The following is a 27,351-nucleotide window of genomic DNA, read 5'->3' as shown; positions in this document are numbered from 1 at the left end:
AGAGAATTAAATAAGTTAATACATACAAAGTGTTTAAAAGAGTGCATCTGGCACATAGCAAGCATTCAATAACATTGGCTATTATTCCCATACAAAAATAGTGTTTTACAGAAGTCCTAGTCTCTGTAAACTATCTAAGAAGAATAAATAACCCATATTTGGTAAACTCATTGTGATCTTCAGGGTCAGTGCCTTGCCAATGCTCTTCAAGGCCCATCAGCATTAATTATAAAAGCTACTTGGGTGGTCATTAACATGAGTGATTTTGTTAAGCTTTTTTAAAAATGAACTTTATAAATGTCAAGCACTAGTTCTGCTGTTTTGAAACAATAACTTCTTTTCATGCTGGCTGATCATATATTTCGAGTCAATTTAAGTTAACTGATCTTTTCTTTTGGAAGTATTCAAAATCTCAATGATTTCATTTCTAATACATAATTCAAAAAGAAAATAAAAATATTAAATCCTGTGTAATCCCTCAACAATATACACTTCCTAATATAACACTAATTTGGACATAAAGATATTGGCAGTTGGCTCCCATCCTCTACAACATGCTCACCCCAGGGATCTATGAAAAAAGATTAACTCCTATCACTACATTATATGTACTAATTATTCCGTGAACTGGGTTGGGCTTTTCCTGCTAAGTCATGAATTTTTCCAATAAATTTTTTTCCAATAAATTTTTCCATTTATTGCCTGCAATTCTACCGGCTGCCATTAGGTGGTACCTGCTAATGGAAGCTAAGAAGAAAAGAGGTAAAGCACACAATTCTATAAACAAAAGAATATTCTATCAATGATCATCATAATAAAATGTCACTATTCACTATAAGGTTGGTTATATAAAAAATATAATTTGAAATAACACAAATAATTCTATAACACATATTTAACCTTTGGTTATTTTTGTCCAGTAAGTTTTTATAAAAATCTGTAATTGATAACCTAGAAGACAACAGCCTAGAGTTTCTTCTGTTCACTGCTTCTGCTTATTCTTCCTTTCTGTGACTATTTTAAGACTTCTGGGCTTCAGAGTCTGGTATGAAATCTTACTGGTGCCTGGAATTATTTTCCTTTAACTACTTTCCTAGAAGACTTCAACTCAAATATTCAACCCTCAACTCAAACGTTATTTCCTTTGTGAAGCTTTCCCTGATCACCAAACATCTTACTCCAAATCTGCCACAGAGCTTGAGGCAGATGGGCCTAGGTATAGTACTTATTTAGTCCTCTATAACATAGTGGGCCAGGGCATAAACACAGATTTTATGAGCCAGCAATGCTGGACTATGACCAAGATTAAATCAGCCGATAAAGACAGCCAGTTCTTCACAGGCCAAGATCTGGTACAGTCATGCTCACTATTTTCCACAATAACTCTTACACAGGTACATTACTTAGTAGCTGTCTTTGGTGGTGTTAGCCAAATAAAAACAATCCCAGTGTATAAACAAAGGGAGAATTGTACTAAAACAGTGGAAAAGTTAGCATTCTTGTAGCATATGGAAAGTTTGCAATAAATTAATTAACCATATGAATCAACTGTCTGCTGTGGAAAGCTGCTGTTAAGTCAATATGTCCATAATCCCTCTGAGAGAGATATAAACCTTTCAACAACACTAACAATAACAGCAATAATAACAGCAGATAACTTACGGAGTGCTACCATGAGATGAACACTATCCTAGGCACTTTAGGTATATAAATTCATTTAACGTTCACACAACCCCATTTTACAGAAGACAAAGCAGAGGCACGGAGACACGAAATAACTTGCCAAGAGTCACTGTAAATGGCAGGGTCTGGATTCAAACCTGCATAGTCCGGCTTCAGGGTCCAAGCTGAGAACTACATTTTACTGCCTTGTAACTAAATGGAATATGGAATATTTTCAAAACCTGGAGAAAAGACACAATGGTGAAGTTGTGATCATGTCCTATACTGAAATGGGGAGTGACTTTCCCATAGCAGGAAATACCTTATGCTAAGACCCACACATTCACACACCCACTCACCCTCCAACACCTACAACTGAAACAGAACAGTACTAAACCGTGACACAGTGTAACAATTTCTACTTGATTTTATTTTGTAAAAAATGCTGGTCATGACCCGAAAGGGGTCTCACAATGGAGTCTGGAACACACTGCACTACCCCAGGATCAGCTTTACCATGCAACCATCTACTCTGAAGGAAGATATAGTAAACAGGATACAGATGATTGTGGGCTTAAGATAACTAAAACTAGCGAGGGGATGTGGTATAATGGACCCAGGCACGAGGTCCAATCCCTACTCCACCTCTAAATAGATGTGTGACCTAGTGAGTCACTTCCTTCTTTGAGCCAGTGCTGTGAGGATTAAGTGAGACAGAGTATATAAAGCTCCTGGCCCATAACACATATAAAGAAACACCAACTCTTGGGTCCAACTCTTGGTTTGAAGTAGTTTTCATAAAAGCAGAGGTTGGGGTTATTTTGAAATAGGAAATGATCCAGTGATTGATACTACAACTTACTGAAGACTCAAGCACCATCCTCTCTAGAAAAAAACTTTTTCTTTCCCAGATGAGTCTGAACTAAGGCCCAGGCTGAAAAGTAACTAGAGGAAAACTATGTTCTTCCATTATGGGATCCATGTTTCCTAGCAAACAGGGCTTCATGTACCTCTGAAGAAATAATCCAGAATGAGCCACTCCCATGTCCTTGCTGCAAATCATAGTGTTATGGGTACCCAATGATCCTGGGAGCCTGGGAAGCACCCTGGAGAGTGAGGACCATGTTGTATTCATCTCTGTGCATTCAGCTCAAAGCATGGTGCCTAATGCAGCTCCTGACCCACAACAATGGATATAAAATAAATACTTGCTGAGCTTAACTGAAGAAAATTTCTTAGCTCTGGCCTGTGGAGAAAAGATCCTCCAAATGCAAATCTGGTTCATTTCTGTATGACTCCCTTTTTGCCTCTTCTTCGTGCATTCCCACAGTGGACAGTCATGTTGGTAACTATTTTGACACTACCCACTGCTTTCACTCCTCTTTCCTAATCAAAGCCTATTTAGTACTGGCTTACACTTTTCTGTAGTTTAGTTTTAGAATTGTTCTTCACATAGATAACTGGTGCTTATTGAAAGGGCAGAATTAAATTAATGCAGCCTAAGACTTTTATTTTACAGATGAAGACATTGGTCCAGGAAGGGCAAGTATGTTGCCCAAGCTCTCACAGGTAGTAGATGACAGATGTTGAATTAATTTATGGTCCAAGCTTTGCATTACAGTAACAGCAAACTTGGCCTTGTATATTTTAAACACATTTGGTCGAAGAAAATAAAAAGCCCAGAATGGAAGTTAACTTGTATCGAGCACAAGCTATGTGCCAAGAACTATGCTTTCCATATATTACCACATTTAAAACTTGCAGCAAGGCTATGAAATTGCACAAATATATATTTTGTAAATTCTCTGGGTGACATGAAAAAACATTGAGCTTTGAAGATACACATAGCTTTCTCTGCCAATGCTAATATACTAAGATAGACGGCACTAACTGGAGAAGCTCAATATGAGCTACCAAAAATGCTGAGTTACATATTTTTTAAAAATATAGTAAATACAGAACTTTTAACTGCATTCCACAAGTAGAATTAAACTAAGTGTTATGACAAAGGAATCCTTTAAAAGCTGGTATGGATGAAAAAAAAATGCTGGTACGGATGGCAATTTAATAAAATTGCATTAACAGACATTAAAATGTCCACACACCCCAAGGAGCTTTTCTTTATATGTGTCCTACCTATAGATGTTTACCACAACAGCACAAAGTTTTAAAATATCTATTGACTCAATTAAGACTATCAACAAACTCAGGGAGTTCCCTGGTGGCCTAATGGTTAGGATTCCGGGCTTTCACTGCCTTGGCCCGGGTTTAATCCCTGGTCACTGAACTGAGATCCCGCAAGCCGCGCAGCCAAAAAAAAAAAGAGAGAGAGAGAGAATATTAACAAACTCATATATTAGCATGTTTTTATGAAAAATATATATAAACAAAAGTGTCGCATGAAAATATAACAATTATTTTCCAAAGGAAACAAACAAAAATAGTAAGAAATGTAGCACTATTCTACATTTTTGCAAATCACTTTGAAGTGTGACTTTAGTAGAGGACAGTACTTAGTACTTCTGTATTCAATCTGTTACAATATGCTGTTCTTGTTAAACCACATGAAGGGAAATCCATCACACAGGTATGCAGGGGGGAAAAGGACTATTTTAATAGCCTTTTCAGATAGTTGTGGATATTCTTCAATACTGCACCAAAATTCAACCAGTGGGTAGTTTCTTAAAAGTTAGCTGCAATGTGGAATCTGAAACTAAGTCAATACACTTTACACACTCTTACATTAAAATCTATAGGTCTATCTTAAACTTTGCAGAGATCCTTTCTGTAACATCGTGCACTGGTCACTTTTTAAAAAATATTGGTCACTGGGCTATGAAAATCTTCAAAATGTTGATATATTTCATTAAACAATTGTAAAAAAAAAACCCAAAAAACATACTCATTAATACAACTGATTTCATCAAAACAAAACAAAACAAAAACCCTTTAAGTACTAAGAAGCTGTCAAGCTCAAAGAAATATTTTAAAATTTCCAACGTTCTATATTTTACCTGAAAACTCAAATTTCATCACTGGACACAAATCTGTCAGTTGTTTTCATTAAAATAACAGTGACTTTGTTCATTTTTTTAAATAAAATGTCTGCCAAATGTCCAGTCTGAATAACCATACTTTGTCTGTTGACAGTTCTTACAAGTAAAAATGGTGTTCCATGAAAAAGAAAGTTGGCTCACAACTCAATCATGCAAGTGCTTTTCCTTCAAACAATCATGTTTTGGTATGCAGCAGAAGTGCTTTATATGCCATTCCCATTTTGGCATAGAGAACAGTAAAGACATGTACTCAAGTGTTAAGATTTCATAAAACTAATGATTTTTACTGCTTCATCAAGGACATCCTTATGTAAAACTGGCATTTTTTAAAAAAATTATGAATGTGTGGCAGTAAATACAATGATTACTCATGCAGTTTGGTACCACTGCCTTGATTAAGGCCAAGATACCAGGGGTTTTACCCACCACTGCTTTGGTGTCATCAGTGCAAATGTCAACCCAATGAAAAAAGCCAAATTATGCCTTACCATTTTTATGAAAATAGTTCTGACCTTGTAGAGCAGCAAAAAGATCTCAGAGACCTCCAAAGGTCCCTGGATCACACTATGCAACTGCTGTTGCAAACCACTGTTTCATTCATCATTATATCTCCTATACTATATCTTTATATTAGAGAATTTGCTACATATATTTTGTTGTCCAATAGCCAATCCACAGTGCATAGTAAATACATTCTAACTGATGATGCTAGTTTCCTAAATCTAAGAAAAATTATGTGAAAAGGGCTCTGGAAGATTGTCTCAACTGTGGGTTGAAGTGCTTGCTCTACCATTGGCTAACTATCTACATGACCTTGTCTAAGTCACTTCTCTCAACATCAGTTTTCCTATCAGGTAAGATCTGGACTAGCTCAGTGATTCTCACCTGAGGCGTGGGTAGCATATGGATGGAGATTAGATTCACTACAAATGATGAGCAGTGTTACTGATGGGAGTATGTTTTATGTATGAAAACCCTAAAAGCAAAAAAAAGAATCACTGACCTAACAGAATGAAAGCCACTCATTATAAAATTCTTAGAATATGGTTACAAGTGCCCTGACCTTCACCCATCCAATTTATTCCATAGAGATGTTAGGGTAATTCATCTTAATGTAAATCTGACTGTGTCACTCCCCTGCTTAAAATCCTTTAACCTCTTGTAGTTATCCTTGGAATAAAATCCAAATGTGTTCAACATGGTCTGTAAGGCCCTGCATGATTTGGCCCCCACCTACTTAAGCAAATTCATCTCATGCTGCTCTCCATCTTGCTCGCTGTGCTTTAGTGATGCTGGATTTCTCTCAGTTCCTATAATAGGCATTTTAATATGATGTCTCCTCTGTCTGGGATGGCATCCCCCTCTTTTCAATGACCATTCATCTTTCACATCTCAGTTTAAACATCACAACCTCATAAAAGTTTTTTCTCCAGTATGCTTTAGGTCTTCCTCATATATTGTTCCTTCACAGCATTTTACATGCATAATTATTTACTTAACTATTCATAAGTATTTTCAAATGTCTATCTCCTCACTGTATTTTAAATTCTACAAGAGCAGGAACTGCTTTATTTACCCACAAAGTCTAGGTGAGCCTGAGCACACAGTGGGTTGTCAATAAATATTTGCTGGTTGATAGACAAAATGATTTTACAAGAGCACAATGGAATTAAGAATGATGAAAGTTGTGTTTGCAAAGGATGTATTTTTCTGTGAAAAAATAAATTATGTAATGCATTATGAACAAGAATCATAATCTTCAGCCTATTTGGGGCATATAAGTAATACCGCCTAGGAAAGATAAAGAATGCTAACTACAACATAGTTATGTGATATAAACCAGAAGCTGCTCTACTTCTTCAGTTATTCTATGCAGAGATAAAGCTATGTAACCAAATTTTTGTTGGAAAAAATGTCATCAGTGAGCCTTATTTCCTCCATGAAAACACAGACTGTTATTGCAAGAATGTAATAACCACATGAAGTGTTGTTAAACAAGTCTGTGCTAGCTCTATTTATAGATAAGTTAGTACAAGTTTCCAACAATATCATTTGTTTTATTCAAATTAATAGAACACAGTCCATTAAGGAAATATGTATCAAAGGGAAGCTTGTAATTAACAATTTATGAGATATTTCTACTTTATATTCTACTTGATTTTATTACTATTATAATAACAGAAAAGTGTTACCAAAAGAAGAATAAACTATTTTCACTTGGAGCCTTTTTAAAAAGCAGTAACAAATTTAACGTTTTCATCAAGACAAATTTTAGAAGTACCACCACAAGAAAGGATAGTTTATAACACAGAAATAGTTTTACAAGTCATATAAACTTAGATTTAAAAAGAAGCAACAGGAAAAGTCAACTCATTATTCACACCTCGTAGCAAAGAGCCTGATAACATGCCATCCTAACTTCATCAACTCTGTCAATATGAAACTAAAAAGATGAGGTGACAATTTTTTCAAAGTTGGGAATGGATTCAACAGGCTTATACAACACAAGAGAAAACAAGGGATTCAGAAACAGTATACATCTACATTTGCCATGTAGTCACAGAAGCTTAGGGAAAAAATGGAAAGGATAATATAAAAAGGAAAAATCGCTTGTAGCCAAAACTTTCAGAAAAAGTCAGAGAGTCAAACAAAGAAACATTTTAATTTGAATTATGAGTTTCAAGAAGAGCAAAAATGCAAGCTATGGAAACATCTTTTATTCCCATTCCTGCAACTAAATTCAATTCATCAGTTTTCACAGGAACAATATTCTTCATAAACAACTACTCCATAAATGGCCAAGAGGGCCACCACATACCGTAAGAATACTGGTACATTAGTCATACATACAGGTCCATTCAGTCACGCATGGAGTGGACCAGTTGTACTGACGCTACCTTGCCTGGCCTAGAAATCCCCAGAAGAAATTCAAACCACCTTCTATCAAATACTCAGTTAATCTAGGGATGCCAGTAAACAAGTATACTCTTCAACATTTGGAAACATCCATATTCCCTTTAAAAATAAACATATAAGTGAATAAAATAAACAAATATTTAAAAAATTGAACTGATGTAACAGATGTACTGGTGAAATTAACAATGTTTTTCTTATGGATTTCAAGATAAAGAAAATACTAAAAAGCATCCCTCACCATTTATAATCCCCACATAGAAATCACTGTTCAGCACTGATGTTCCCTTAGCCAAAACAAGCTACTGATTAACAACTGTGAAAAGTGTGCAAATAAAGTAAAACATAAACGTGGACTTGATCAAACTTTCTGCCAACATTTTTGAAGGTATGAACATCTTACCCTTCTTACGTATGGCAATACAGTGCACATGAGCAACATTTTGTATAAAAATTACATAAAACTTAAATCAAGGATAATGTGACATTAAATTTTTATATAATTCCTAGAGACATAAGGTGAAGTTTTATACTGTAAACATATGACAAAAAATATTATCTAAGTAAGTTGAAAGTCCTAGGACAACTATAAATCAAACAAAGGCTATTCAAGCATAACAGGAGCTTAAAAATTAAAATGTATATAAAGTTAAAATGCTTAATTATAAATAACTCTTGACTGTTGAGTAAGTTTAACTCCCCCAGTAATATTTTATTAGCTTATTTTGAGTTACAAAATATAAATGACATTATATCTCAGCTTTAAAAAGAAGAATATAAAAGGTTTTTTAGTTCTGCATCTCTTTCATTAGTAACACTAAAAAACTGTGCTATAGTTTTTTGAAAAATTACATTATCGGGTTTTTTAGTGAGCCAAACCATGTCACCAGTTAACAGAGTAATGTATAATTCATCTGTAAAATTATGTGTGAAACTTCTCCTCTGCGTCTAGTGCTGACTTCTTCAGACCAGCATCCAATTACTTTCAATCACCACAAGATCAAAATATACTTAATAAATATCTAGACTGTTTTTGGTGAGTTGTTTTCAAGTCACTTCAAAATAACTGATTAACTAATGCCCTATTTTATGCTCTTACCAATTCCTAAGAGAAAACTAGTTCTAGAGCTCCAAATACTGCATGGTTCTCAATAACTGTTAATTTCATTTTCCAATTAAGATACGTTTCCAGGATTTTGTGTTTCATTGTACTATGTTTCATGATAGGAATTGAGAACACTGACATCTTCCGTTTAAAATACAATTGATTACAAACCACAAAAATCCAACCACAGTCTGTGTAACAAATTAATCCACATAAAATGGTGAATGGTGATATTTAGAGCCCAACCACAATCATAAACCCTAATTTTAAGTTCTAAACCTAACCTTTTAAAGAATTTGTCCTGGTAGCTAGCTCTGCAGTGAGCTATTATTATTATTTTAAAATCTTACAGACTTTTTACCTACTGTGTGTTTTCTCAATATAAATAGAAATAAAATAGAGCTGAGTAAAAGGAAACTATTTTGAAAGGAATGAATTTATATGAACCAAATGAATTTATGATAAAATTAAAAGATTTACATTTTTTCCATTCAAGCCTACAGAAAAAGCTTGTCAATAGAAGCTAAATCAAACTAACACCAAAACGTGCACATCTCAATTACAGCAGTAATTTCAGAATAGATTCCCATTACTCTCAGAACTCATGAAGAAAAAGAGCTTTAAAAAGTGTCTGAGTAAATTATGTCTTTTATTATAAGCATATTTCACCACAATCAGAAAGTATGAATAGGAACATTTTTGGCATTTAGGTTCTACTGACAGCTAAACCCTAAATCCCATTAATCGTTCAAAGAAGTTATTGTTTCATGTAAAATTTCTACAACAAATGCTTTAAAATATATAGACATATTTTTAATTACCCACACAGTGAAAATAAAATAAAAGCTATTAATTTTACAAATGCTGGTATAATTAGAATAATTAGAATTAGATAAAAGGATCAAAGAAATAAGTTAGATAAAAGCAATGTCAGATAGTGTAAAAACAAGTTCTAAACAGTATATTTTCTTTTTTAATTGAGGTATAACTGACATATAACATTATATTAGTTTCAAGTGTACAACACAATGATTCAATATCTGTACCTACTGCAAAATGATCACCACAATAACTTTAGTTAAAATCTGAAAACAGACACTTTCTGTTTCTATAGTGGGATCACCCAAAAAGAACCATTACTTATGTGGCAGCATGGACAGTATAAAACTCTGCCCAGAATCAGAAAGTAAGCAAGAAAAAGTCTCCTAGCTGCCAGAGATGGCAAAAATTAATGTTATTTAAAAAGTAAAACTTGGGACTTCCCTGGTGGCGCAGTGGTTAAGAATCTGCCTGCCAATGAAGGGGACACGGATTCAAGCCCTGGTCCAGGAAGATCCCACATGCTGCGGAACAACAAAGCCCATGTGCCACAACTACTGAAGCCTGTGTGCCTAGAGCCCGTGCTCCGCAACAAGAGAAGCCACGACAATGAGAAGCCTGCATACTGCAACAAAGAGTAGCCCCTGCTCACCACAACTAGAGAAAGCCCGCGCACAGCAACGAAGAGCCAACACAGCCAAAAATAAATAAATAAATAAATTTATATATTTAAAAAGAAGAAAACAGCATTTTCCAGCCATAGTGATAACAACTCCCTCTCTCTCCTACAGCCAACAACATCATTTACACTCTGTGCCTAGTGCTCCCAGGAATATACTTTGGGAAATGAAAGTTGCCACCAGTAAATGCTTTTCATGGTGGGATTCAGTAAATTATAAATCTTTTTTTATTTCGTTGCAGCTTATAAAGAGGCACAATACCAATTAAAATTCTTGGCGAATTCTGGCATGGCATAATAAAAAGAGCATGCACTTTCTAGACCAAGAGGAACTTGGGCGCTCCACCACTCATCATGACCTTGAGCAGCCAATTTACCACTGAGTTTTACAGGCTTTTGCTGGAAGGCTGCTAGGCATATCTGACTTGACTTTAATAATCAATAACATATGTAAATATAATTATAAAATTCTCCAAGGAATGATGATTTACATAAATGGGTCTCAGAAAATTAAACTTTTCTATAGCCCAAAGGTTTTTTTTTTCTATTTAAATATTTTTGGGAGAAACTTAAAAAATATATTAGCTTCCTTTTATTTCTAGGTGTTTTGAATATAATTTAACATTTTCATAATTTATACATTACTACACCATGGTATAACATGCCTCAGAAAGTCTTCACATGTGTAGGCCAATTTTACAGCTTTTTCAGTTTTTTTTTTTTTTTTTTTTTTTTACTAAATTTACTTATTTATTTTTGGCTGTGTGGGGTCTCCATTGTTGCGTGTGGGCTTTTGCTAGTTGTGGTGAGCGGGGGCTACTCTTCCTTGTGGTGCGAGGGTTGCTCATTGCGGTGGCTTCTCTTGTTGCAGAGCACAGGCTATAGGCAAGCAGGCTTTAGTAGTTGTGGCTTGTGGGCTCTAGAGCTCAGGCTCAGTAGTTGTGGTGCACAGGCTTAGCTGCTCCACAGCATGTGGGATCTTCGCGGGCCAGGGCTCAAACCCGTGTCTCTTGCCTTGGCAGGCAGATTCTTAACCAATGCACCACCAGGGAAGCCCAGAAAATGCTGTTTTCTTTCGTTAATATATTTCTCAGGATCTCTAGTCCTTGGCACTATAACTCTCCAAGGGAAAGACAAAGGAACCCTTTCTCCATGGACACCCTACAGGTACTAGCATTACTAGGAACAAGCTTAGGAAATCCTGCTACAATCCCTAATCACTAGGTTCTCACAGTTTAATCAGCACTGATATGCAGAATATTAAAATACACTGAAAAAATGTCCAAGAAAAAACTTAAGTGGAGTACAACGAACTATAATCCCCACTACCCTTTTTACCCATCTTATATTCAACTTTTAGATTGGGGGTGGAATGGATGACTTCCACATAAGCTAACATTAAGAAGATCCTCCCAACTTTTTATTTGGAAAAGGTTCAAAGCTACAAAAAGGTTAAAACAACAGTACAATAAACACCCATATACCTTTTCCAATAAACACCATATACACTAACATTCATTTTGTTACATCTATATTCTCAGACTCTCTCTTTCCATACATATATTCATACACACATGCACAAAAATATACACAAATGCACTTTTTATTTTTGTTATACCATTTAAAAGTAAGTTGCATATCTCATGATACTTCACACCTAAATTCACTAGCTGGTATCTTCTAAGAACAAACACATTCTTCTATATAACCATGATTCCACATAACATGAAGCAATAATATCATCTGTGTCAGTTGACAACTGGTGCATAACAAAACATTTTTAAAATTTAACGGCTTAAAACAGCAGGAATACAAAGCAATACTGAGGAAAAAGAACAAACCTGGAGGCATAACCCTCCCAGACTTCAGACAATACTATAAAGCTACATCATGGTATTGGCACAAAAACAGACATACAGATCAATGGAACAGATTAGAGAGCCCAGAAATAAATCTACACACCTACGGTCAACTAATCTTCGACAAAGGAGGCAAGAATATACAATGAAGAAAACACAGTCTCTTCAGCAAGTGGTATCGAGAAAGCTGGACAGCCTCATGTAAATCAATAAAGTTAGAACATTCCCTTACATCATACACAAAAAAACCCTCAAAATGGCTTAAAGACTTAAATATAAGCAAGACATGATAAAACTCCTAGAAGAGAACACCGGCAAAGCATTCTCTGACAAAAACTGTACCAATGTTCCCCAGGATAGATCATATCTTGGGTCACAAATCAAGCCTTGGTACATTTAAGGAAACTGAAATGGTATCAAGTAACTTTTCCGACCACAATGCTATGAGACTAGATATCAATTAAAGGAAAAAAACTGTAAAAAATACACACACGGAGGTTAAACAATATGCTACTAAATAACCAAGAGATCACAGAAGAAATCAAAGAGGAAATCAAAAGATACCTAGAAACAAATAACAATGAAAACACGATGACCCAAAACCTATGGGATGCAGTTCTACGAGGAAAAGTTATAGCAATACAATCCTATCTCAAGAAACAAGAAACATCTCAAATAAACAACCTAACCTTACACCTAAAGCAATTAGAGAGAGAAGAACAACAATAAAAAAAAGAAACCAATAGTCAGCAGAAGGAAAGAAATCATAAAGATCAGACCAGAAATAAATGAAAAAGAAATGAAGGAAACAATAGCAAAGATCAGTAAAACTAAAACTTGGTACTTTGAGAAGATAAACAGAATTGATAAACCATTAGCCAGACACATCAAGAAAAAAAGGGAGAAGACTCAAAAAAACAATTAGAAATAAAAAAAGGAGAAGTAACAACTGACACTGCAGAAATACAAAGGATCCTGAGAAATTACTACAAGCAACTATATGCCAATAAAATGCACAACCTGGAAGAAGTGGACAAATTCTTAGAAAAGCACAACCTTCTGAGACTGAACCACGAAGAAATGGAAAATATAAACTGACCAATCACAAGCACTGAAATTAAAACTGTGATTAAAAATCTTCCAACAAACAAAAGCCCAGGGCCAGATGGCTTCACAGGCGAATTCTATCAAACACTTACAGAAGAGCTAACACCTAGCCTTCTCAAACTCTTCCAAACGATAGCAGAGGGAGGAACACTCCCAAACTCATTCAACGAGGCCAACATCACCCTGATACCCAAACCAGACAAAGATGTCACAATAAAAGAAAACTACAGGCCAATATCACTGATGAACACAGATGCAAAAATCCTCAACAAAATACCAGCAAACAGAATCCAACAGCACATTAAAAGGATCATACACCATGATCAAGTGGGTTTATCCCAGGAAGGCAAGGATTCTTCAATATAGGCAAATCAATCAATGTGATATACCATATTAACAAACTGAAGGATAAAAACCATACAGTAATCTCACAGATGCAGAAAAAGCATTTGACAAAATGCAACACCCATTTATGATAAATATTCTCCAGAAAGTAGGCATAGAGGGAACTTACTTCAACATAATAAAGTCCATATATGACAAACCCACAGCCAACATCGTTCTCCATGGTGAAAAACAGAAACCGTTTCCACTAGGATCAGGAACAAGACAAGTCTGCCCACTCTCACCACTATTATTCAACATAGTTTTGGAAGTTTTAGCCACAGCAATCAGAGAAGAAAAAGAAATAAAAGGAAACCAAATCGGAAAAGAAGTAAAACTGTCGCTGTTTGCAGATGACATGATAATATACATAGAGAATCCTAAAGATGCTACCAGAAAACCACTAGAGCTAATCAATGAATCTGGTAAAGTAGCAGGATAAAAAATTAATGCACAGAAATCTGTAGCATTCCTATACACTAATGATGAAAAATCTGAAAGTGAAATTAAGAAAACACTCCCATTTACCACTGCAACAAAAAAAATAAAATATCTAGGAATAAACCTAACTAAGGAGACAAAAGACCTGTATGCAGAAAACTATAAGACACTGATGAAAGAAATTAAAGATGATACAAAGATGGAGAGATATACCACGTTCTTGGATTGGAAGAATCAAAACCGTGAAAATGACTCTACTACCCAAAGCAGTGTACAGATTCAATGCAATCCCTATCAAACAACCAATGGCATTTTTCACAGAACCAGAACAAAAACTTTCACATTTGTATGGAACCACAAAAGATCCCGAATAGCCAAAGCAATCTTGAGAAAGAAAAACAGAGCTGCAGGAATCAGGCTCCCCGACTTCAGGGTTTACTACAAAGCTACAGTAACCAGGACAGTATGGTACTGACACAAAAACAGAAATATAGATCAATGGAACAGGATAGAAAGCCCAGAGGTAAACCCACACACATATGGTCACCTTATCTTTGATAAAGGAGGCAAGAGAATACAATGGAGAAAAGACAGCCTCTTCAATAAGTGGTGCTGGGCAAACTGGACAGCTACATGTAAAAAAATGAAATTAGAATGCTTCCTAACACCACACACAAAAATGAACTTCAAAATGGATTAAAGACCTAAATGTAAGGCCAGACACTATAAAACTCTTAGAGGAAAACATAGGCAGAACACTCTATGACATAAATCACAGCAAGATCCTTTTGACCCACCTCCTAGAGAAATGGAAATAAAAACAAAAATAAACAAATGCGACCTAATGAAACTTCAAAGCTTTTGCACAGCAAAGGAAACCATAAACAAGACGAAAAGACAACCCTCAGAATGGGAGAAAGTATTTGCAAATGAAGCAACTGACAAAGGATTAATCTCCGAAATATACAAGCAGCTCATGCAGCTCAATATCAAAAAAAACAAACAACCCAATCCAAAAATGGGCAGAAGAGCTAAATAGACATTTCTCCAAAGAAGACATACAGGTTGCCAACAAACACATGAAAGGATGCTCAACATCACTAATCATTAGAGAAATGCAAGTCAAAACCACAATGATATATCACTTCACACCAGTCAGAATGGCCATCCTCAAAAAAATCTACAAACAATAAATGCTGGAGAGGGTGTGGAGAAAAGGGAATCCTCTTGCACTGTTGGTGGGAATATAAATGGATACAGCCACTATGGAGAACAGTACAGAGGTTCCTTAAAAAAACAAAAATAGAACTACCATACGACCCAGCAATCCCAATACTGGGCGTATACCCTGAGAAAACCATAATTCAAAGAGTAATGTACCACAATGTTCACTGCAGCTCTTTTCACAATAGCCAGGACGTGGAAGCAACCTAAGTGTCCATCGACAGATGAATGGATGAAGAAGATGTGGCACATATATACAATGGAATGTTACTCAGCCATAAAAGGAAACGAAATTGAGTTATTTGTAGTGAGGTGGATGGACTTACAGTCTGTCATAAAGAGTGAAGTAAGTCAGAAAGAGAAAAACAAATACTGTATGCTAACGCATATATATGGAATCTGAAAAAAAAAAAAAAATGGTACTGATGAACCTAGTTCCAGGGCAGGAATAAAGAGGTAGACATAGAGAATGGACTTGATGACATGGAATGGGGGGGCGAAGCTGGGGTGAAGTGAGAGTAGCATCGACATATATACACTACCAAATGTGAAATAGCTGGCTGTTGAGAAGCAGCAGCGTAGCACAGGGAGATCTGTTCAGTGCTCTGCAATGACCTAGAGGGGTGGGATAGGGAGGATGCGAGGGAGGATCAAGGGGGAAGGGATATGGGGACATGTGTATGCATATGGCTGATTCGCTTTGTTGTGCAACAGAAACTAACACGGTATTGTGAAACAATTATACTCCAATAAAGATCTATTAAAAATAAATAAATAAATAAAATATGTGTTTCACCTAAGTAATACCATCTGTATATTTTCATTTATAAGATTTTTCATTGTAAGTTTCTCTGTAATATTACAAATAACTTATTCTTGTGAACTACTCTTAATACTAAAAATGAATCATACAATATAACAACTCAGGAAAAAGCTGCTCAAATATTCCCTGTAATACTCTTGAATCCTAAGCCAACAAATATAATGCAAAAGAATCTGAATAGGGACTTCCCTGGTGGGCAGTAGTTAAGAATCCACCTGCCAATGCAGGGTACACAGGTTCGAGCCCTGGTCCGGGAAGATCCTACATGCCACAGAGCAACGAAGCCCATGCGCTACAACTACTGAGCCTGCACTCTATAGAGCCCACGAGCCACAACTACTGAGCCCGCCCGCCAGAACTACTGAAGCCCATGCGCCTAGAGCCCATGCTCCACAACAAGAGAAGCCACCGCATTGAGAAGTCCGCACACTGCAATGAAGAGTAGCCCCTGCTCGCCGCAACTAGAGAAAACCTGCATGCAACAACAAAGACCCAACACAGCCAAATTAATTAATTAATTTTTTGAAAAAAGAATCTGAATAAACATTAAATCAATTTTTTCAGCTGTTACTTCCAAAAAACCATTTAAAAAACAAATTTATATAAGCTATTAGATTCAGATGGAAATCAGCCTTTACTATAAAAAGTAACAAAGTTTAAAGTCATTTGAGTCCACTTAACAGCATCAATCTGATCCATTATGCTCCCTAATAAACGCTACTTGAATTTCTTCCAACTCTCATTTCTATAGCTTCCATATTTATTTAAGCAAACCTTATACGGCCAGCTAAATTCAAGGTAAAGTTGAGAACAATACTATATAAACATCAGGATTACTAATATTCTATCTCTTACTTTACTGGCAAGATTGCTACAATATAAAGGTTAAAGAAAATACTGAAATACATGAATTATCAACAATACTCACGCATCATTTGAGCAAGTCATAAATTCTCCCTTTATTTTGGGATGCCATGAGCCAGTATGAAGCATTGCTGTATGACCCTTAAAAAAAAAAAAAAAGGAAAAAATTCTTTTTAAAATGTAAAAATAAACAAACTGACCAAAAGCTGACATAGTATGCTTAAAAGTAAAACTTTTTAGTCCTCCCCAAGGCACACTATTTTAATTACAAACTGATATTATGTTATTTCAGTTTTATTTCATAATATGCTTTGTTTATTTCACTTTGTTTATTTTAATTTTAATTCACCGTGTAACCCCTCCTGCCCAGGAATTAGTACAGTGCTTACATATAACAGGTGCTTAAAAAGAAAGAGTGGGGGAAATGACAACCTCTCTTCAGGAACGAAGTAAAAAGAAAAACCACAATAAGACAATGGGGAAAAAAAATCAGTGGAAAAGAATTAAGGAGAATAGAAAGTACTTACAACTAACCAAGGCAAAAGCAAGAGGATGGGGGAAAAAAAATCCGTTCTTTAAAATGTGTCAACAATCTTAATTCTACAATACATCTGTAAGAATAAATATGTGAGAAAATAGAAACATCTTTAAAATGATTCAGGAAGATTAGCCCTACTCAGGATGGAGCATAATACAAAAACACTGCAATTATTTTATTTATTTATTTTTATCTTTATTGGAGTATAATTGCTTTACAATGTTGTGTTAGTTTCTGCTATACAACAAAGTGAATCAGCTATATGTATACATATATCCCCATATCCCCTCCCTCTTGAGCCTCCCTATCCCACCCCTCTAGGTGGTCACAAAGCACCCAGCTGATCTACCTGTGCTATGCGGCTGCTTCCCACTAGCTATCTACCTTACGTTTGGTAGTGTATATATGTCCATGCCACTCTCTCACTTCGTCCCAGCTTCCCCTTCCCCCACCGTGTCCTCAAGTCTGTTCTCTACATCTGTATCTTTATTCTTACCCTGCCAGCAGGTTCATCAGGACCGGTTTTTTAGATTCCATATATGTGCATTAGCATATTGTTTTTCTCTTTCTGACTTACTTCACTGTGTGACAGTCTCTAGGTCCATCCACCTCACTACAAATAACTCAATTTAGTTCCTTTTTATGGCTGAGTAATATTCCACTGTATACATGTGCCACCTCTTCTTTATTCATTCATCTGTCGATGGACATTTAGGTTGCTTCCATATCCTGGCTATTGTAAATAGTGCTTCAATGAACACTGTGGCATGTATCTTTTTGAAATATGGTTTTGTCAGGGTATATGCCCAGTAGTGGGATTGCTGGGTCATACGGTAGTTCTATTTTTGGTTTTTTAAGGAACCTCCATACTGTTCTCCATAGTGGCTGTACCAATTTACATTCCCACCAACAGTGCAAGAGGGTTCCCTTTCCTCCACACCCTCTCCAGCATTTATTGTTTGTAGATTTTTTGATGATGGCCATTCTGACCAGTGTGAGGTGACACCTCCTTGTGGTTTTGATTTGCATTTCTCTACTGATTAGTGATGCTGAGCATCCTTTCATGTGTTTGTTGGCCATCTGTATGTCTTCTTTGGAGAAATGTCTATTTAGGTCTTCTGCCCCTTTTTTTTAATATATTTTTTTAACATCTTTATTGGAGTATAATTGCTTTACAATGGCATGTTAGTTTCTGCTTTATAACAAAGTGAATCAGTTATACATATGTTCCTATATCTCCTCCTTCTTAGTCCCCCTCCCTCCCACCCTCCCTATCCCACCCCTCTAGGTGGTCACAAAGCACTGAGCTGATCTCCCTGTGCTATGTGGCTGCTTCCCACTAACTATCTATTTTACATTTAGTAGTGTATATATGTCCATGCCACTCTCTCACTTCATGCCAGCTTACCCTTCCCCCTCCCTGTGTCCTCAAGTCCATTCTCTAGTAGGTCTGTGTCTTTATTCCCATCCTGCCCATAACTTCTTCAGAACTACTATTTTTTTTTTTTTAGATTCCATACATATGTGTTAGCATACGGTATTTGTTCTCTTTCTGACTTACTTCACTCGTATGACAGACTCTAGGTCCATCCACCTCACTACAAGTAACTCAATTTCATTTCTTTTTATGGCAGAGTAATATTCCATTGTATATATGTGCCACATCTTCTTTATCCATTCATCTGTCAATGGACACTTAGGTTGCTTCCATGTCCTGGCTATTGTAAATAGAGCTGCAATGAACATTGTGGTACATGACTCTTTTTGAGTTATGGCTTTATCAGGGTGTATGCCCAGTAGTGGAACTGCTGTCTTCCACCCGTTTTTGGATTGGGTTGTTTGGATGTTTTTGATATTGAGCTGCATAAGCTACTTATATATTTTGGGGATTAATCCTTTGTCAGTTGCTTCATTTGCAAATACTTTCTCCCATTCAAAGGGTTGTCTTTTCGTCTTGTTTATGGTTTCCTTTGCTGTGCAAAAGCTTTTTTTTTTTTGCAATACGCGGGCCTCTCACCGTTGTGGCCTCTCCCGTTATGGAGCACAGGCTCTGGATGCGCAGGCTCAGCGGTCATGGCTCATGGGACCAGCCGCTCTGCAGCATGCGGGATCTTCCCGGACCGGGGCACGAACCCATGTCCCCTGCATCGGCAGGTGGACTCTCACCCACTGCGCCACCAGGGAAGCCCTGTGCAAAAGCTTTTAAGTTTCATTAGGTCACATTTGTTTATTTTTGGTTTTGTTTCCATTACTCTAGGAGGTGGGTCAGAAAGGATCTTGCTGTGATTTATATCATAGAGTGTTCTGCCTATGTTTTCCTCTAAGAGTTTGATAGTGTCTGGCCTTACATTTAGGTTTTTAATCCATTTTGAGTTTATTTTTGCGTATGGTGTTAGGAAGCGTTCTAATTTCATTCTTTTACATGTAGCTGTCCAGTTTTCCCAGCACCACTTATTGAAGAGGCTGAATTTTCTCCTTTGTATATTCTTGTCTCCTTTGTCAAAGATTAAGTGACCGTATGTGTGTGGGTTTATCTCTGGGCTTTCCATCCTGTTTCATTGATCTATATTTGTGTTTTTGTGCCAGTAGCATACTGTCTTGATTACTGTAGCTTTGTAGTATAGCCTGAAGTCAGGGAGCCTGATTCCTCTGGTTCCGCACAAACACTGCAATTAAAACACTGTGATGTTGGTATAAAAACTGACATACATACCAAATCAATCACAGAGTATATATTTCAAACATAAACACACACATACACACACACACAATTCCCTCCTAGGTAGCAAAGTAAGTTATAGTGGTCTCATGCTCTAAGTCAGGTTCAGATGGGGCAGAAAAGAACCTAATATTTTTTAGTATAATAATGACAAGGCCACTTATTCTGAAAGGGTCCAGAATAAAGCTAAACTAAAAGTAGTAAAATGTGCATATTTAAATGACTTAGAAGTAAAATAACTGTAGCTCTCTGGAAAGACTGAATTGGAACTGGAGTACCCACACATGGGCCTGGAGACCCATCTCTAGTCCCAGCTGCTCACAATGCCTCAAATAGTATCTGGCCAACCCCTGACATTCTGTTCATGTTAAAAAGGTACAAATAGGGACCAGAGATCTGGAATCTCTTCCTGCAGTAGGAAAGAATGGACTGAAGTACTGCCTGGAGGGACTAGATAGGAAGTTTGAGATTCCACTTTCCCCTCCCGAGCTCAAGACTTGTATATTCAACTATCAACTTGATTGACATTTCCATTTGCATGTCAGAAGCATTTCAAACATAACAGGCCCAATAGGGAAATCTTGATTCTTACTGCCCATTTTATTTGCAATAAACTTCTTTCCTAGTTGCTAAAGCTACAAACGTGGAAGTAATCCTTAAAGACTCCAATAACCCCTAAACTCTCTTCTCTCTACCCACCCAGATTCGATCCACTAGCTAGTCCTGTCAGTTCAACCCAAAACACATCTCAAATCTATCCACTTTTCTCCTTTTTCACTACTACAACTCTTATATGAACCAACATTATCTCGTGTCTCTACATCAGTTATTATGTACTGTGACAGGCCTGTGACTAGTCTCTCTACTTTTACTCTTGTGTAATGTGCTCCACAAAGCAATCAATAAAATAGAGACACAAATTTAGAGGACAAACATAGGGGCACCAAGGGGGGAAAGTGGGGGGTGGGGGCGGGCGGGGATGAACTGGGAGACTGGGATTGACATATATAAACTAATATGTATAAAATAGATAACTAATAAGAACCTGCTGTATAAAAAAAAAAAATAAAATACAAAAATAAAAAGAATAAAGTTTAAGGTAACCCCCCCCCAAAAAAGCAATCAATATCGTCCTTTAAAAATATACTTCTAAAAACGCCACTGCTTTTTATCCTCCACTGGCTTTCCAACGTCTTTCCACAGTGTACAAAAGCTTACATCTTCCAGCCCCTGCTTTCTTTACAACCTCCCTAACTTTGTGCTCCTTCTTGCCCAGAATGCACACACCTCCCTGGTCTTCTTTCATTTCCTCCCATACATGTGACTCTTTCCCCACATCAGGGCCTTTACACATGCTTTTCCATCTGCTGGAAAGCCCTTTTTCCACTTTTAGATGACTGGCTTCTTCTCACTCTTTCAATCTCAGCTTACATGCTACTTATTCAAATGAGTACTGCCTGGCCCTCTATCTAAGTGAATATGGCCCATTCCGTTCTTCTCTACCAGAGTACCTGTCCATTTCCTTGATAATAGTCACCGTAATTCGTAGTGCTATATCTATTAACTTCTTATTTGATTCTTGACCCTGTGTTAATGTTTTACATATTCATAAATAAACAAATAAGGATGGGAAAAAACCTAAAACAATATAAACCGAAACAAACGAACCCTACTGTATTTCAAATGAATAACAAATACACTGAAAGAATAAACAGCAGGTAATAACCCAAGTAACTATACACCCCGTAGTGGGTTGAACGGTGGCCCCCCCCCCCAAAAGATATGTCCACGTCCTAATCACTGGAACCTGTGAATGGTCCTTATTTGGAAAAAGAATATTTTCAGGTATAATTAAGCATCTCAAGATAAGGTCACTCTGAATTATCTGGGTCAGCCCTAAATTTGATAACAAGTATCCTCAAGTATCCTTATAAGAGACAGAAGAGGAGAAGACACAAAGAGGAAAGGCTCTGTGAAGACGGAAGCAGAGACTGGAGTTTCGCAGCCACAAGGATGCCTAGAGTCACCAAAGGCTAGAAGAGGCGAGGAACAATTCCTCCAGAGCCGTTGCGGGGAGCGTGGCCATGCCAATACCTTGATTTCAGACTTCTGGCCTCCAAAATTGTGGAAGAAAAAATTTCCATTGTTTTAAGCTACCAAGTGTGTGGTCATCTGTTACAGTAGTCGTAGGAAACTACTAATATATACTCCCAGTCTAAAGACCAAAAGAACAGTAAATAAATAGTGCATTCCAGTTAATATGTCTGCATCGTTTTTTGCAATGGTATGCGTTAACAACTCGGAAACTGCTTTCAATACAATGAAGATTTAAACAATATTTGAGGAAATATGTTGAAGATAATGGGAGTCGAGTTTCTCACCGTTGGAGAAGGGAGTTACTAAAGTGGAAAAGGGGAAGACTAGAATGAACTTTGTGGTGTTTGACTGAAACTGGGGATATCAATATGAACTCATGGTTTTTAATAGGTAGATGTAAATTTAAGGGTAAATGTACATTTGTAAATTATTCTCTAGCTTTATATGCTGCAAATGTCTAGAAACAATGACACCTCAGCAAACATAGCACAGATATCCTGGTTTCTAAATATCGTTCTCCACTAAAGGAACCAGGGCTCCTTGGAGAAATGACTGTTTTGGGAGCTGAGGTAGGAAAAGTACAAGAAGAACATAGAATATTTGGTTATGTTAAAATAATAAGAAAGTGTTGCAAAAATGACAGGGATATGCTAAAAACGATAAAATGCAGGTTGGAGAGGCTTCCACCAGCTAACCCTGGGACAATTAGGGCATCAAAATAAATAAAGTAATGGATTATAAACCATTGACTAAAATAAGAACCCATGAATGCATATTAATATAATAAAGAAGTAAATAAGAGAAAACTCTTCCTTATAGAATACTAATAAATATAAGATAAATTATAGAGTTAGAAAAATCATCAGTTTGCAATCATGACAGTAATACCTGATTCAGACAAGAACCATCAATGGATGCTAAAACTAATGGAGGAAAGTCTGGTAACACACAGGGTAATTGCATGGTCTCACAATCTCCCTGCAAATGGCTTAATAATGACAAAGAGATAATGGTGACTTTATAGTGAAGAAGAAATCTGGTAGGCTCCATCTTAACAAGTGATCCAAGTTTACATCATCAATACTGGGATGCAACTGACATCATGTACTTTCTGATGTGAGGAAGTGAGGGTACAATATCATTTGTGGGTCAATCTTTCTAGAAATGCATACCTGACTCTAATTATGAGAAAAAACAGGCAAAATCAAATTCTACATTTTACAAAACAACTGGCTTACAGTCTTCAAAAATATCAAAGTGAAAAAGGGGCAGGGGAGCAGAGGAACTATTCCGAATTAAAGGAGACAAAAAGGCATGATGATTGAACTGGTGAGCAAATAATTAGGGACAAGATCATTAAGATAACTGATGAAACTATTGACTATGGATTAAATAGTATTTTATCAACATTAAATTCATGCTTATATAAAAAAATGTAATGTTATTAGGAACACCACACTAAAGAATTTAAGAGCAAAGGAGCATGATGTTTGCAACTTGTTTTCAAAAGTTGGGGGAAATTAAACACACATACATAATTTTTATGTATGTGCGTATACATATGCGTGTGAGTGTCTGGGGGGGTATATAAGTGAGGTGGGAGGAGAGGAGGGACAGTGTATATTAGTTGAGGGAGGAAGGGAGGAAGAGATGGGGGGAGATAAAGCAATGGGGTGAAACGTTAGCAATTGGTAAATCTGAAAAAGGGGTATAAAGAAGCTGTGTACTGATTTTACAACTTTTCTGTAAATTTGAAATTACATGAAAATAAATACTTTAAAAAATATATTCTGGCTGCTCTGTGAAGAAAAGTCTGCTGCAAAAACAAAATAGGAATCAAGAGGGTCAACTGGGAAGATATTGATGTGGTTCATGTGAAAACTGACAGTGGCCTGGACTAGGGAACAGCAAGAAAGTGTTCAGAAGTGAGAAGATTTGGGATACATTTTAAAGACAGAGACAATAGGATTCCCTAAAAAATTGGATCTGGGCTATAATAACAGGTGAAGCCAATGCCTGTGATCTGAGCAACTGTGTGAATGGGATGACTATAAATACGTGTCATTCTTTCTGGCCATGGAGAACATGAACCTCATTTTGTGTTTAGGGAATTCGCCCCCAAAATGACTCTTCGTAGAAGACAGAGGCTACCACTCATAGAGAAGCAAAAAGTCAGATGCCAACTTTGCCAGCCTCCCTTACAGATACGACACAGGAAATGCAATTGAGCTCCAGCCACAACATTCATTTTGAGCTGTGGCTCAAAGACAATGAGGATACCCTCTTTCTATCTCAGTCCATTCAGGCTGCTACAACAAAAATACCATAAACTGAGTGGCTTATAAACATCAAACATTTATTTCTCATAGTGCTGGAGGCTGGGAAGTTCAAGATCAAGGCAGTTTTAGTGTCCGAACTTCCTAATTCACAGATGCGGTCTTTCTGCTATAACCTCACATGGTGAAGGGGAAAGAGAAGTTTCTCTGTCCACTTTCATAAGGGCACTAAACCCATTCATGAGAGTCCTGCCTTCATGACCTAATCACCACCTAAAGGCACCACCTCCTAGTAACATCACGTTGGGGTTAGGATTTCAACATATGAACTTGGGGGAGACACAACATTCAGACCTGAGGACTCTCCTTCAGGACAGCAGTACTGCATCTCCTGCAAGACAGAGTTCCCTGCTCTTCAGTAGCAGTGGTACAAGCTGTGACGTTCAATGTCCGGCAGTGACCCTCACGATTTTATCAGCAAACCAGGTTTGTAGCGTGGTTTGGGGGCATTGTTCCTGCATTTCACATCAAGCGTCATTCACCCCTTCCAGCATTCTCATTACACATAAATCAAGTAGAGTAAGCTTCTGCTGCAAGAACAGGTACTGAAATCCTCGCTCATAATTTTTATCAGGCAACTGCAGTGAATTAAAATATATTTTGCAGGAGGTTCCAGTTTCACTCCAGATGGAATATACACATTCCATCCTATCACTCCATCTGATTACAATAAGTTCTGAACAAAATTTTAAAAGTTACTGCCAGAAGACACTGAATAGTAGATAAGATCAAGCAAAAAGGATACAGAACCCAGGTCCCAAGGAGCAGTGAGGTGATGAGTTTCCTGGGGGGATGTTTTCTGCCTTCTCACTTCCCAACATAGGCTCTGGGGCAGCCCACGTTGACAGCTGAGAGCAAGAGCAGATAGACGGGGTTCCAAGAAAAGGCTGCAATCTCCAGAGGGTAGGGGTGGTGGGTAGGGAGAGTAGTGAAGGACCTGGGAGACAAAGCTCTTGTGACCTGACCTACCCTATGCTAGGCAAGCACAAGGAACAAAGCTGCCGGTCTCCCCTCAGTGCTGGTACCAGACATGGAAGTAGCCTTTACAGGCCAAAGAACTAGTGACTGCCTCCTTTTCACACCAGGCAAGCAGTGGCTCTGAGGCGGCCCTTCTTATCCTCCCAATCAGCTGCAGTGGCCCTGTGAGGCGATCACAGCAGATGACTGCCAGCAACAAAACAGTAACTGCCCTCTCCCTGGTGACAGGAGAAGCCCTTCGGGGAGGATATCTGTTGGCTCTCCTGACCTTACACCAGGGAAAGGCCAGCACCAAAGAGGCAAGGCGTCTCCTCCCCTGACCCAAAAGCAGCAAGGACAGCAACCTCAATGGGGTAGAACACTTTTGATGTTCCATGCCGTCTACTAGGCCAACATTAGCAACAAAGTAAGCCTAAGCCTTCCAGCCATACAGTAGCATCTGTAGGACAGAAACCTTCTGATGCTCTATGCTTTACGTTGGGATAGCGCCAACACAGGCTAGCAGCACTCTCTTTTCCCACCGACCCGTAGAAGCAGCTGCTGAGGGGCAGGCAAAACTTGACTTCCCCATCCCATTCCAGCTTTGCCCAGAGGCACAACCAGTTACAGGAACTGCTACATAGCACAAAAAGAGTACGTCTCTGGTTTTCCAGCAAGAACACCAGAACAGAAAACTTCTGAAAACAGAGGGTAAAGGGAAAATTATGGGCTTAAGGAATAAGAAAGCTAGAGAAAAACAGCATCTACATCTGTACAAAAAGTCCTGAGCTCACTCCTGAGGTACATATATGTAAAACCTGTCAGAATCAACTGAAGAAAAGCACTGAGATCTCAAGATGGTGCAGACTACCATCAAGGTTCCACACAGACTGCTGTGTAACACACACATGAGACAAACCAGAATAGCATACGAAGGCATAAAGGCTTTGGAAATTAAACCAATACTGGAAGTAAAAACAGCTCACAGAAGTCAGGTCAGGACATACAGTCTAAAACTAATCAGACTGACTGTCAGCTTAAAAGAAACCACATATTCACATAAGCAAAAAAACCCTCTAGCATTCTCCAGAAGTTTTAGACAGGAGTCAGAATCTCATAGCACAGTATTCAAAGTGTCAAGGATACAATCCAAAATTTAACATACAAAGAACCAGGAAAATCTAACCAGCTCTCAAGAAATAAGACAAAAGATGCCAACCACAAGATGACCCAAATGTTAGAATTCTCAGAAAATTACTTTAAATCAGTGTTTACAATCATGATACAAAAAGGGAAAGGAAACACTTTTGAAACAAATACGAAGATAGACATGCTCAGCAAAGAAAAACAGACTAATTTTTTTAAATGGTTGTACTGAAAAATAATGGAAATTAAAAATTCACTGGAGGGGCCCAATAGTAGAATGGATACGTCAGAGGACAGAGTCAGTGAACTTGAAGACAGGTCAATAGAAATAATTCAATCTAAACCATAGGAAGAAAAAAGAATAGGGAAAAAATGAGCAGAGACAATAATATTAGACAATATCAAAAGATTTAGTATTCATGTTATATAAGATTCAGAAAGAGGAGATAGGTGCAAAAAATTTTTGAAGAAATAATGGCTAAAAATTTCCCCAAAGTGGTGAAAAATGTAAACTTATAGATCTAAGAACCTCAGTGAATGCCAAACAAAATGAACTGAAAACAAAAAACAAACTAATGAAAGCCAGAAGATAGTGGAACAATACTTTTAAAGTAATGAGAGA

General features: G+C 37.2%; 1 protein-coding gene across 3 annotated transcripts in view; it reads right to left on the bottom strand.

Moving 5' to 3' along the window:
- WDR70 (WD repeat domain 70) overlaps positions 1–27,351 on the bottom strand; it is a 307,123-nt gene that overhangs the window by 170,485 nt on the left and 109,287 nt on the right. For all 3 annotated transcript variants that reach the window (XM_029216477.1, XM_029216478.1, XM_029216479.1), the window contains one exon: positions 17,001–17,077. In XM_029216477.1, the coding sequence (XP_029072310.1) occupies positions 17,001–17,077 (77 nt within the window). The remainder of the gene's footprint in view (positions 1–17,000; positions 17,078–27,351) is intronic.

Source organism: Monodon monoceros, unplaced genomic scaffold, assembly GCF_005190385.1.
Source record: "Monodon monoceros isolate NGI ecotype Baffin Bay Population unplaced genomic scaffold, NGI_Narwhal_1 Super_Scaffold_12, whole genome shotgun sequence".
Taxonomy (NCBI): Eukaryota; Metazoa; Chordata; class Mammalia; order Artiodactyla; family Monodontidae; genus Monodon; species Monodon monoceros.
This window is presented reverse-complemented; position numbering and strand designations above follow the sequence as displayed.